This window comes from Ascaphus truei, chromosome 6 (genome assembly GCF_040206685.1).
Source record: "Ascaphus truei isolate aAscTru1 chromosome 6, aAscTru1.hap1, whole genome shotgun sequence".
NCBI classification, from domain to species: Eukaryota; Metazoa; Chordata; class Amphibia; order Anura; family Ascaphidae; genus Ascaphus; species Ascaphus truei.
In genome coordinates, this window is record NC_134488.1 from 39,337,233 (window position 1) to 39,349,995 (window position 12,763).

General features: G+C 39.3%; 1 protein-coding gene across 1 annotated transcript; it reads left to right on the forward strand.

Moving 5' to 3' along the window:
• Positions 1–8,039: 8,039 nt before the first annotated feature.
• Positions 8,040–9,500, forward strand: LOC142496436 (uncharacterized). Its single transcript, XM_075603132.1, has 2 exons — positions 8,040–8,106; positions 8,470–9,500. Exons 1-2 carry the CDS (start codon positions 8,058–8,060, stop codon positions 9,261–9,263), a joined length of 843 nt encoding a protein of 280 aa, XP_075459247.1. The 5' UTR covers positions 8,040–8,057; the 3' UTR covers positions 9,264–9,500.
• Positions 9,501–12,763: the final 3,263 nt, after the last annotated feature.

Sequence of the window (12,763 nt, forward strand, 5' to 3'; positions counted from 1 at the left end):
AGGATTGGAAATAGTTCAGCAATAAACTCCATGCACTGCAGCTCTGTGACAACAAGTGGAATGCAATTCATTTGATTTTGTCGGGCCAATTGACATAGACCTGTTAGGCCATATTTAATAAGGAGTGCTACTCCTAAAGATACCTTCTGGGCTGAATGACAGCTTACATCCCATTCATCATGAATTGTCCATATAGGGACGTATTTACTAAGCTGTATTGAAAGGTGTTTTATAGAGTGGCATGTCTTAGTAAATATGGGCCATTATATGTATGAGTTAGCAAATCAGAATATACAGTAATGCAACATGACAAATTTGAGACTAAGTACAAAAATATGTTGTCAATGTGGTATAATTGTTTGTAAGGATAGAATTCATGAATAAAAGAGTAATGTCACAATTCCAACATTTTTTGATCTTTGACAGGAGGAAATGAAACATATTTTCAAATTTAAAAAAAATGCATTAATTATTTTAATACATCGCCACAAATATGTTTGCTGTTTGCCATCTTGTATTTTCTCTTAAGAGCAGCCATCTTGTAAATGGGAACACTTTAGATGGGTATGTAGAACTAACTGAATGACATGCTACATGGGTCAGTATTGAATGGTCTAACAACTTATTAAAAATGTACTTTGATCCATACTTAGCTCCCCCGGGCTACTTGTTAATCAGCTACTTGTTATGCATTGGTTACTAATAAACACTAATTGTTTGTGTGTATAACTTTTGAATAACAACTCGGCAACTCCCAGAGTGAGAAGCACAAAATGGAGACTCTTGATGCTATTACATGCTTTATTTCAGTCAATTAATCCTGATGTAATTTTAGTCACTGCTCCTTGCAAAGAGTGTTCTTAAAGGGAGGGCATACACAGCATTAAATGTACCAATTAATTAGGCAGTGAACGTATTAATGGTTCCAGCTGCCATTAATTACGGGCCTATAATATCAAGGGAAGTAAATAGAAAAACACAAAAATAAAAATGGTGACTTAAACCAAGTTATAAAACAGTCCTGAACTTATGAGATTTCGATAAGCAGCCCTGTTTTAAGGTAAACTCATTATAATGTGTTAGTTTTGATTCCAGAAATTGACTGTTCATTGGAATATTGGTTTGCATACAATTCCTTGCACCCTACCCCACCCAGAGTCCCATGCTTCTTTCCATAGCTTTCTCCTGGGAGGGTTTCCCTTTGCAGATGCATGTAGTCTTACTAAAGGTCAAAATTAATTTTTATACCGTATAATGGACTGAAAACCTTTGAAAAACACAGTCACCCATTGTGGATTTCTGCAGGTTATGCATAAGATGTTTACATTCAACACCTTCAACTATTGACCAGCAACTGTGCCCTAAGTACTGCAATTCTGCTGCAATTATTCCCCAATTCAGCCTTAGTTTTTGTCTTAGTAGTATACAAATTTAATTTGGATAATTTAAATGCTGGGCATAGTCTCTTCCATAGACATTTTCTATCAATGACTTCCATTTGTTGGAAATAAAGTGAGTCCACTTCTATAGAAAGAGCCTGAAAGAGAAATCTTCCTGGCTCAAATTGCTACCTCTATTGGTTGCCCAGTAAAAGGGTCATCAAACATTACAATTACATCCGGAGTTAAACAAGGTGCATTATCTATGCAGTACATGGCTCAAAACTGTCTATATCCACACTCTGAGTTATATAGAGTGCCTGATAAAAATGTCAAATCCTTTACTGATTGCCTTCAGATCCCAAGCAACGCTTGCTAAATCTGACTGGAGTATCAATCTTGCATTTGCCTGTTTCTCCTTAGCAAGTTGAACTGGAACAACAAATAATGCCTTTAACTGAGATCTCTGAGATTCCGGCAAGAGCAGGTGTTCTTTAGGCCTATTATAAAATGTTTCTATCAGAAAAGCCTGTCATGTGATCAAATGCATTAAATGTGTTCCAAATAGTAGCACAATCTAAATCTCCATTAGAATTGTCCTTTTGATTTTATTTTCAAAGATGTTGTGTTTATATTCTGGCTGCCGCAAAAATATGGATCTAGTATAAGGTTACCCTTGCTAACTTCTGGCCTGGTCTAATATGAAAGGTGGAGTCCCAGCCTTTTTATTTAAAGAAGCAGCAGCATCAGACCCTGGGAAGAATGAAAGAGGCTTTTGCTGTTCTCTGAACCTTCTTTTTATTAGGTATTTCACATTCAGGTGTACAACAACCAGTTCCCCCAGCGTGATGTCTCCAGCCACAGGGTAGCCAGCAATATCTGCATTTAGAAAGTTTGCATCCTTTCACTGGATTTCCACAGACACCCTCATATCACATAGCAGCAATAAGGAGTGCAGAAAGAGACAACCTCATATCACATAGCAGCAACAAGGAGTGCAGAAAGAGACAACCTCATATCACATAGCAGCAACAAGGAGTGCAGAAAGAGACAACTTCATATCACATAGCAGCAACAAGGAGTGCAGAAGGGAACAACCTCATATCACATAGCAGCAACAAGGCGTGCAGAAAGAGACAACCTCATATCACATAGCAGCAACAAGGAGTGCAGAAATAGACCCCAGGGAAAGAAACCCCTCCATTTTATTACTGGTTAATTAGGACAAAACCAAATAAAGTAAACCACACAGGGAGTTGTCTCCAAAACTTACACAAATAGCAAACATAATACACTTCACACAGCTTACAATTTTCTATAGCAAGCCCCCAAAAAAACAACAGTACCTTTCACAAACATCCCATGCATGTTTTTACTCTGCAAAATAAATGACATTCAGTTTCACTTACTTTAATTCCCCCCCCCCCATACCATGGTATAATCCACCCTGGATGGTATGCAGGAAGGAAACACCCTTTTCCTTTTTAACAGAGACTGCCCATGGCTGTGTAACATCAAACTGTGTTTAACATTAACTATACCTGCATTATACTGACTGACCTCAGGACACCACATTAAAGGTTAGTAAAGTTTCAGATAAAGGAAACAAAAAAAGATCGCTGGGCCCAGCAAAAAGCAAAACAGAAAGAAAGAAAGGTGGTGCCCTTGATGCCAAAAAGCAAACATGCATTTAACTTCCACAATAGTACAAGCAGCCCTGTCACATCTACCTACTTAACCAACATATCAGGTGCATAGTCAGACAACACAATTTTTTTATTAGAGAAGAGCATTTTTTTTTTTTGATCGGCTGGTTCCTTTGGTTTCAGCGGATCAATGTCAAAAAGGGCGATTCTTGTTTTGCAGATTTTATATTATTATTACCGAAACACTCTGTGGATTCCGCAACTCGTGGATGGATTTGTAGAATCCAATCCGCGGATTCAGCAATCCATTCTTCAGAGTACACCAACGAATTGCTGCATTTGCGGATTGGATTCTACAAATCCAGCCATGGGTTGTATCCAATGGCGGATTTTGATGAATCCGTGCCGATTGAAAATGCCCAAGTCCGTTTGTGGATTTTACACCGCAAAACGGATTTTGGGTGTAACATCAACAAAAATCCGGGAAACTGGTTTGGCTGTATTTTCCCATCTCTAATGTTTATATACCAAAGTTCAGACAACATATTATATACTCTGAGATATCCAGACGAGGTTCCAAAATAGGAGAAAAAAGTGGTGCACTGTAAATGATTGTAGGGATAAGCACACAGAGTAAGGTTAAAAGCAATTTATTGAAATAGGTAACATCATGGATGGTGGTAAAAACGAGGAACTCTGACGAGTTTCGCGCGACGGAGCTTTGTCAGAGACTATGTAAGGTAAGGAAAGAGGAGGAGTAGCTGGATTCTTTCTTCAACCTTGGGACCATGAATAGTTTTTGGAGTCAGATCTCAGATGATAAGTGCTGCATGTGGTAGGGGTGAGGAGCTTGTTCAGATAGGCAGGTAGCTTGCCCAGAAAATATTTGACGGCAAGACAGGAAAGTTGAACTTTTTGCAAAGACTCAAGTGATGACCAATCTAGTTCTTTGAGCATTTCGCAGCGATGTGTGTTGTAATAAAATTGTAGGAAAAAGTGGCATATTGAGTTGTAGAAGGAGTCTTGTTTGCTAAGGTGAGTTTGGGGTGCTGTACCATATACTATGTCCCCATAGTCTATAATTGGCATTAGCATCTGCTGTGCAATACGCTTTCTGACCAGCGGGCTTAAGGAGGATTTGTTCCTATATAGTACACCTAGTTTGGCATAGGTTTTAAATATCAGAGTATCAATGTGCAACCCACATGTTGAATGGGAGTCAAACCATATGCACAGATATTTAAAACTAGTGACAGGGGCTAGGATGGTGTGTGTGTTGGTTCTGTAGCTCTGTCATTATTCTACACCTCCTATTTTCCTCACTGCACCTTACAAATGGCCAACATGTCTATATCATGATATGCAACCCCTCTTGATTTCCCATAATTTACACCTCCAACCCCATCAAATAAAAACATTCAATTATGAATAACTAGCCATGTAGGCTGGAACATTATGTCATTTTAAATTGTGTTTGTACCTAAAAACTGTTGTAACACATAAACTGCTTTGTGGGCTTGCTGTGTTGATAAACTCATATTGGGAAACTACCCCACCAGCCCTTATTCATCTCTGCCAACTTCAGGATTGATTCGCTATCCTCAAAGTAACGAGGCTTGATGAAAACTGGCCTTGGTAGATTTCGTTGAACAGCTTCAATATTTATAGCCACACTATCAGCTGTATCCAGTATCTTCTTCTCATCTGGGTATTAGAGATATTTTTCTTCTCCAGTGGGTGCTGGAGACCTATTGTCCCAGCTAGTATAAATATTTAAAGTGGACATGAAGTAAAAGCTGACACTGTGAGCTCATTTGCATGTATTTCCCAGAATCCCTGGCTGCAGTGGAAGCACTGTGGGCCTCATGCAGTAAGCGACGATTATGTGAAATCGGCAAGCTTATCGATTAGTCATGTTATTGGCGTTTTTCCCTCTCCGTATGCAGTAAGTGCCGAATACATTCAAAATCAACCAGAAAACAAATCCGCCCACTCTCACGATGATGAGCCGATCACACACAGGTGTATCGGCGTGCGTGGCGGGGTGCTGTTAGGTTGCACAATCACAAATCTTGCTGAATCAGGCGAAACAAGCATGTTTTTGATTGCGCGCCATATTTAAAGGCAACGTGTACTGCTAATCATTCTCTGTGTTGTTGGGAGTGAGAGAGAGAGAGAGACGCACAGAGCTGGACGATTGAAGATTTGCATATTGACTGAGAGACTTGTTGTGTATTGGGTGAGCTTTGTCCTTTGTTGTTTTGTTTACATCTTTGTCTTGTTTTATATGTGGAAGTGGGTCGTGTGATTGCCTGTACATTTCTTGTCTGTTTTTTGTGAGTGCTGGAAGTATGCCCGCAAAGCGTGGGAAGAGTGATGCTGGTGGGAGTGGGAGTGCTACTCGTGGGAGTACGCGTCGGAGTGAACGTACTGTTCAGGGGAGTGATGTTGCTGGTGCACCGAGTGGTGTTGCTGGGAGTGGGAGTGCTGTTGCTGGGAGTGGGAGTGCTGTTGCTGGGAGTGGGAGTGCTGTTGCTGGGAGTGGGAGTGCTGTTGCTGGGAGTGGGAGTGCTGTTGCTGGGAGTGGGAGTGCTGTTGCTGGGAGTGGGAGTGCTGGTGCTAGGAGTGTGAGTGCTGGTGCTAGGAGTGTGAGTGCTGGTGCTAGGAGTGTGAGTGCTGGTGCTAGGAGTGGGAGTGCTGGTGCTGGGAGTGCTGCTGGTGGCGCAGTTGCTGATGGGGTGTCTGGTGGTGGCGTGCTTGCTGGTGGCCAGCTTTTGGAGGCTCTTCCATTGGAAGAAGGAGAGTCCAGTCAGCACCAGCCAAGCTCTGACCCTAAACCTGCTCGGAAAAAACGTGTGGAGAAGCCACGTAATCCTCGCTTCAATGACCAGGAAAATAGGGCTCTTGTCACTGGCATTCTGGAGCACTATGACAGTCTCTATGGACATTTAGTAGGTAAGTGTAACTTTACATTTATTATTCAAATACATGTGATCCTAGGTCATCTGAGTTTTGTTCATATGCAAATATGGGTACACAATATCTTTCTATGTTCATTAGTGTGGAAACACAGCTTTTTATCATGCCTTACAAGGACAAATAAACACAGGCGGTCAATTTGCCAGAACTGCATACAATATGAATGCAACCTTGCTTACATGTATAGGTTTAGTAGTGAATGCTCATGTGCTGCACATATTACACATAAAACAGCATGTTTGCTATCTCTTGGAACAGCTAGCAGTGTAGGAAACTGGTGCTTATATTATTATTCATTTACCTCATATCTTTTATATGTTTTTCAAGGGCGGACAAGTGCAGCAAGCAAAAAAGAAATGTGGGACACAATAGTCATTGGTGTCAATGCCTGTGGGAATAGTGTCAGGGACAAGTATCATTGTCGGAAAAGATTTGATGATATTAGGTCCAAATTGAAAAAGAAAATACAAGACCAACGCGTGCATGCTACTGGCACTGGAGGTGGGCCCACACCACAACGTCTCATATTGACTCCATTGGAGGAGCTGCTTCGGCCAAAATTACTTACCGTCGTCGTGGAAGGCTTGGCTGGTGACCGTGACATTGGAATTTATCCGTCACAATTTCCAGCAGGTGATAAATATTACTGTACTAGGCGTGTCGTTGCTTACAGTTATTTTGCATATTTACACTGCTTTTTATACTGTCTTCACAATATAAGCATACCTGCATCTATATATGTATATGTCTGATTCTGTATATATATATCTCAAAATAGACATATATGTAGTAGTCCTACTAAAAGCAGTAACTAATATAGCACGTGCCATTGCGTGCTCATTTACATGTGAATTCCCAAAATGCATAGCTGCAGTGGAAGCAATTGATGGTGGGCGAAGATGGGGAACAACAGGGTAGTACACATGTGTAACACATGTTCATGAGAAATTATTAGTAGCTACAGGTACAGAACAGAAATATGTATCATATTATTGTGTATTTTATTGATTTTACTCCGACAAACATGACATTACTGCCTATTTTAAGCCTGCATCAAAGAAATTGCATGTAACGGCCTACAAACATCACTGGCACTAACACATCTATAGTTGCTTATGAAAAGGTCCATTTTTGCTTTATGTCATATACAGACAGCATAATGAGGCACACGTATCATATGTTATGTCATTGTTTTCATAACTTAAACACTGCAGATGACTACTTAGCTCATCTACCATTGTGTTAAAGCAGCTGCAATTAATATCTCATCACAGCATACACTTCAACAGAGGGGGTGGGGTTCAGCACACACACTAATTACAGCCTCATTTCACGGTCAACTTAGTTCACACCATTTGCACCTGTTTCAAGTCATTGAAAGGTGTGGCTGATTAGGCTTTTTGGGGAAGGGAATACCTTTCTTACAACCTGAATAGCACAACTGAAGTTAATCACACTCATTTGAAAGCTTAACTCTAGCTACTAAATGCCCCAACAACTCATTACTTATCAAAGCGTACGTCACACATTAGTTCACTCATATCTATAGTTGAACTACTATGAAAGACACATTATCACACACTGCATGTGTTGTCTTGTTGAGTCACAGCCACATTCAGGTGTGCCACATCTTCGATTAATGTACCACACATATCCTCTACCAAAAACAACACTTTTTGCAATATGACCACCTTCATGATAACCATTGTGAATGGTCATCTCATGATAGTTATGTACATTATGATACTGATATCACTACACAACATATGATTTTTATGTACTCATTTAATCTATTTATCCTCACGCTTTACTGCAGAAACATAGTATGTTGTATGTTAGGGAACTCAAAAATTCTAAGTACACAGGCATGTACAGTGTTATTACAACTATTTATGTTCACTTTCACACACATTTTCGGTTAAGGAACTGATGTTGTTAGTTAATCATAAATACAGAACATACAATAAGTGTTTGTTCAATATTTACACATGTAAATGTAAAACTTATGTTATTGTTATATATAGTTGCCCCTGGAGGACATGTGTCACCTGAGATGGAACAAGTGTCTTCACCTGGGTCAGCCAGCTCAACACTACTAGAAGGTGAGTGTATCATTTGCTGGCCATATAATATGTGCTCTTCTATATGTTATGTTGTCATGTGCATTATTTGTTTTGCACATCTTCTTTAAATAGGATTACTTAGTGTCAGTGAAAATTAAGTGTAAGGCAACATGTATTGTGTTAGTGATGTTAATTATCATGTAGGACTTCTGAGTTTAGAGCAACTTTTCATTCATTCATATTTCATACTGAGTCCAAACATTATTCGTAAGTCAAGGTAGTTTTTAATGAGGTTATAAAACGTATGCTAACATGTTAGGTGTTACTTAGGACACAGTACAATTACATAGTAACACAGCATACATTAACATGCCATTTAATAATGTGTACATTTCTTTTTAGAACATCATGGTGATGAGGATGATGAGTATGATGAGGATGACGCCACAGAAGAGACTGAAATACAATCATGTGACCATGAAGAGGTGCCAATAGAAACTGTTGTACCGCCAAATCGTCCATCAACTTCCACATACGATGCAATTGTAGCTTCAGAGGGAAAAATAGTGGACGCAGAAAATCGTCGCCATTCAGACATGATGACAGTGCTGGAAAGGATGATTGGACTGCAGGAAGAAACAGTATCACAATTGGCACATCTCCACAGAGTCTTCATTGAAGTGCCTAAACAGTTGCAAAAAATCAACACCTCATTCGAAGCATTAGTTGTTCAGCAAACACAAGCTAATTACTGGAGAATGACTAATGTACCACAATTCAACACCTCCCAGCCAGGATCTGTTCATGCAGGTCAGTTTTCACCACATTCATCTGATATTCATTCACCAGGCCCAAATGTTACCGGTCAAGTAGCAGACATTGCTGTGCAGGTTCCTGATGACATCCTACCGCTGCCATCTGTACAAATTCAGCAGCAGACACCTACAAAGGAGGCGACAAAAACAAAACAAGACACACATGAAACAGACCAACCATCACTTGTGCAGTGTCTACCAACTTGCTCACATGTGTCACTGGGCACAAGCCCTGTCCGTGAACAGTCACTACCCAAAAGCCCTGTAGGTGAGTCGCTGCCCAAAAGCCCTGTAGGTGAATCGCTGCCCAAAAGCCCTGTAGGTGAGTCGCTGCCCAAAAGCCCTGTAGGTGAATCGCTGCCCAAAAGCCCTGTAGGTTAATCGCTGCCCAAAAGCCCTGTAGGTGAATCACTGCCCAAAAGCCCTGTAGGTGAGTCACTGGCCACAAGCCCTGTAGGTGAGTCACTGGCCACAAGCCCCGTAGGTGAACAGTCACTGGCCACAAGCCCTGCCCGTGAAGTGCCAGAGGCCACTCAAAGTGGCTCTGTTGTGCCTAAAGTTGGTGGCAAAAGAAAAAGGAAAATTCAAGAGACAACAAGCAGGCCTGTTACTCGCTCGCAAAAGGAACAAAAAAAATAAATGTTATAATTCAGAAAATATGTGTTTGGCCTTGTTTTGTTGACTTCAGATTATCTAATTACTATTGTATGTATGCTGAAGACTGTGTTGTTTCCAAACTTTCAACTATGTTCTTGTACACGTGAAGTTTTGGAAATGTTAACACTCATAATTAATTGTGTTATAAATATTTATGTTGTAATCGTCTGTTCAGTAATGGTCCACCAGGAGCCAGTTGCTAAGTTTAGAGAAGCTGCCATTGACTTTGCAGCAAAACATTGCATTTGGGTGTGTTAATTGATGTAAGAATTGCATATGCATATTAGTCACATGCAATTATTAAAACACCTAAGTAAGTGCAAACATCTTTCTTGTACGTGTACAGCAGGATTATGTGTAAATTATTACTTACCTTTGCCTTGCTTGGCCATTGTAATTTTGTCCTTTAATCAGTTGTGTGTTCGTTTCTATAACATCTCAGAATGTATAATAATATATATACACACACACACACACACTGAGTGAGTGTGAGTGTGAGTGTGAGTGTGTGAGTGTGTATATATATATATATGTATATATGTGTATATATATATGTATATATGTGTATATATATATATATATGTATATATGTGTGTATATATATGTATATATGTGTGTATATATATGTATATATGTGTGTGTGTATATATATATATATATATATATATATATATATATATATATATATATATATATATATATATATATATATAGTACTATATAAACTGGTATACACAAACTAATACACTTCATGCTTCCTTGTGAAAGCACACTATTTTAATAATACAGGCCTAATGTTTGAGAAATATCCTAAGTATGAGACTCTAACAGTATTGTGCTTAAACAAATGTTTATTACTTCATTCAATCATGTTTCTCACCATTTAAATAGGTTTCATACAAGGTATACTTAATGCCATCAATGTTGTGTGTACTCCTGCAATATAAAAAAAAAAAAAATATTATATATAAATATATATATATTTTTATAAGAGATATATTTATATATATATATATATATATATATATATATATATATATATATACACACGTATTTAAACTCATGCAGACAGGGAGTTAACCAGACTTTCACATACACACAGAAATGTAAGCGGGGAAAAAACATTTCTTTTTGCAGGTGTGTTTTTACTGATATGCCTGGCTAAGAAATATTTTCACACACTGGTCTTTGTTAGTTTTCAAAAAAACACTATGTGAACGCATTCACAGTCTAGGGATGTTTTTCACAAACGAGATAAAAGAAGGAGAAATGTTTCTCCCACAGTCCCATATCACGAACCACAACTGTTAACCCAATTAGACAAACAAATCCAATTGGCGTTTGAAATAAGGAGTCAAAGTAGTTACTTTTGTTGACCTTGACAAGGAAAAACAGGAGTTTGTTAGCCATTCAGCACATTCATTTTGATGAGCAAATAACACAGACCTGCACACAGCTTTTGTGCTACTCAGACATGGCTGATGAATTCGTTAACAATATTAATCCCCTTTTAGGGTATAAGTACATGATCTGTGAAGCCATCTTGAACAGTCGCGGACAGAAAGCAAGCACACGCCAAATCGATGATTTCATTCGAGCAAAATATCCTTATTACCAAGACCGTAAGCATGCACGGAATTTTAATTCCTCAATAAGATTCACTTTATCAAGTAATGACTTTTTTGAACGTGACCAGGATAAGCTACAACACACCTATGGTTTCTGGAAGATTGCCCCGGAAAAACAATTTCTCCTGAAAGACGGCACTTATATTGTCGTGAAAGGCATATTTATTCCTAATGGCAATAGCAATGTATCCGCTACTACTGATCCGTTTGAATCGATACGTGCTGCAATATCTGCAGCCTCCATTCCTGAAACCCACATTGTACAAGAACAAAAGTACTATGATTATGTACCAAGCCTTTCAGCTGAAAATGCATTGGAATGGGAACCGGAAGAAATGAACCTACCTCCCGACCAATTATTTGAAGAAAGCAGTGGCGATTCCTATGAGCGCATCCTGGAGGAGATATGTGCCATACTGGATTCAGCGGTTGGGTTAAGCGTGGATGAAAATGGCTTGCATTTCTGGAGCGACCAGTTGCAGCCAGGCGAAGAGTTAATTCTAGAAGAATGGTAAATATAACAATCGTTATGCGTTGACTCTGCGTTTAAATTTTTTTTTTTTTTGTAACCACCATTTTCACTTTCAATGCGTGGATACAGCGTAACATTGCAGACTGCATAACATGTAGCGATCACAAACAAATTGTTTCCTAATACAATATAGTAGGACCTGAAAGAGTAGTACACATTGCTGACGGAATAAATATACGTACTTTCCTATCCCTTTAAACATATTAGCAACATTTTACCATTACTCTAACACATACCTGTTTTGTTATCATGCAACATCTACAACATTGAAAACCGGGTCCACCACGTATGACGTGGGACCCTTGTCATGGGCCAAGGCGTCCTTAAAAAGGATTAGTGATGTAAGTCCCGCCCCCAAGCGACGTGCGCGCCTCAAAGCCTATTGGCTGTCATGTTTTGTTATAGTAACGGTAACTGCAGTGTGTGATGCGTGCGGCTCAGTGTTTGTAGGCGTACCCTGGGCGTTAGCCGAATGTTAATTGAGTGGGAGGAGTGTTAGCGTGCGTTTCACGCTGGCTTAACATGACGTCACACGTATTGCATTTGCGCATTGTGTTATCGGCCGTGCTTTCTGTTCAAACACGTCTGTTTAAAAAGAATACAGATGTACTCGTTTAGAACGAATGTAGTTTCGTCTTCATTGTATTTGAAATAAAGATGTTATGTTTACTGGTATTTTCAACATGTATTGAACGCACAACGTACGCTTTGTTTTGCGCATGCGCTAACAGTTAGTGGAGCCAAGCGTGAAGTGCGTGCGCACACAAAGATGTGCGCGCACATCTTTCAGTATACAGGCAACGTTCACTTCTTATACATAGTTATGCCTGCTACAAATTTAAAGAAACATTACATACTGATGAACAGTTTTACTTCTAACATATAAGTGACTGACGTGTGTATGTACACAATCATATAGAGCTGCGTAACGCGTTGTCACGGATGCATATCTAGTAAGGTGCCATCTTTGACCATCATGTGTTTGCTGTATTTCAGAGATGTCGGGGAAGATACAATCGGATCAATGTATGATTTCAGAAGAGTCTACCTTTATATGAGATGAT

Coding starts and splice junctions, on each gene's coding strand:
- LOC142496436 (XM_075603132.1), top strand. CDS start 8,058: ATGGAACAAGTGTCTTCACCTGGGTCAGCCAGCTCAACACTACTAGAA. Junction 8,107..8,469: donor CAGCTCAACACTACTAGAAG/GTGAGTGTATCA, acceptor ATTTCTTTTTAG/AACATCATGGTGATGAGGAT.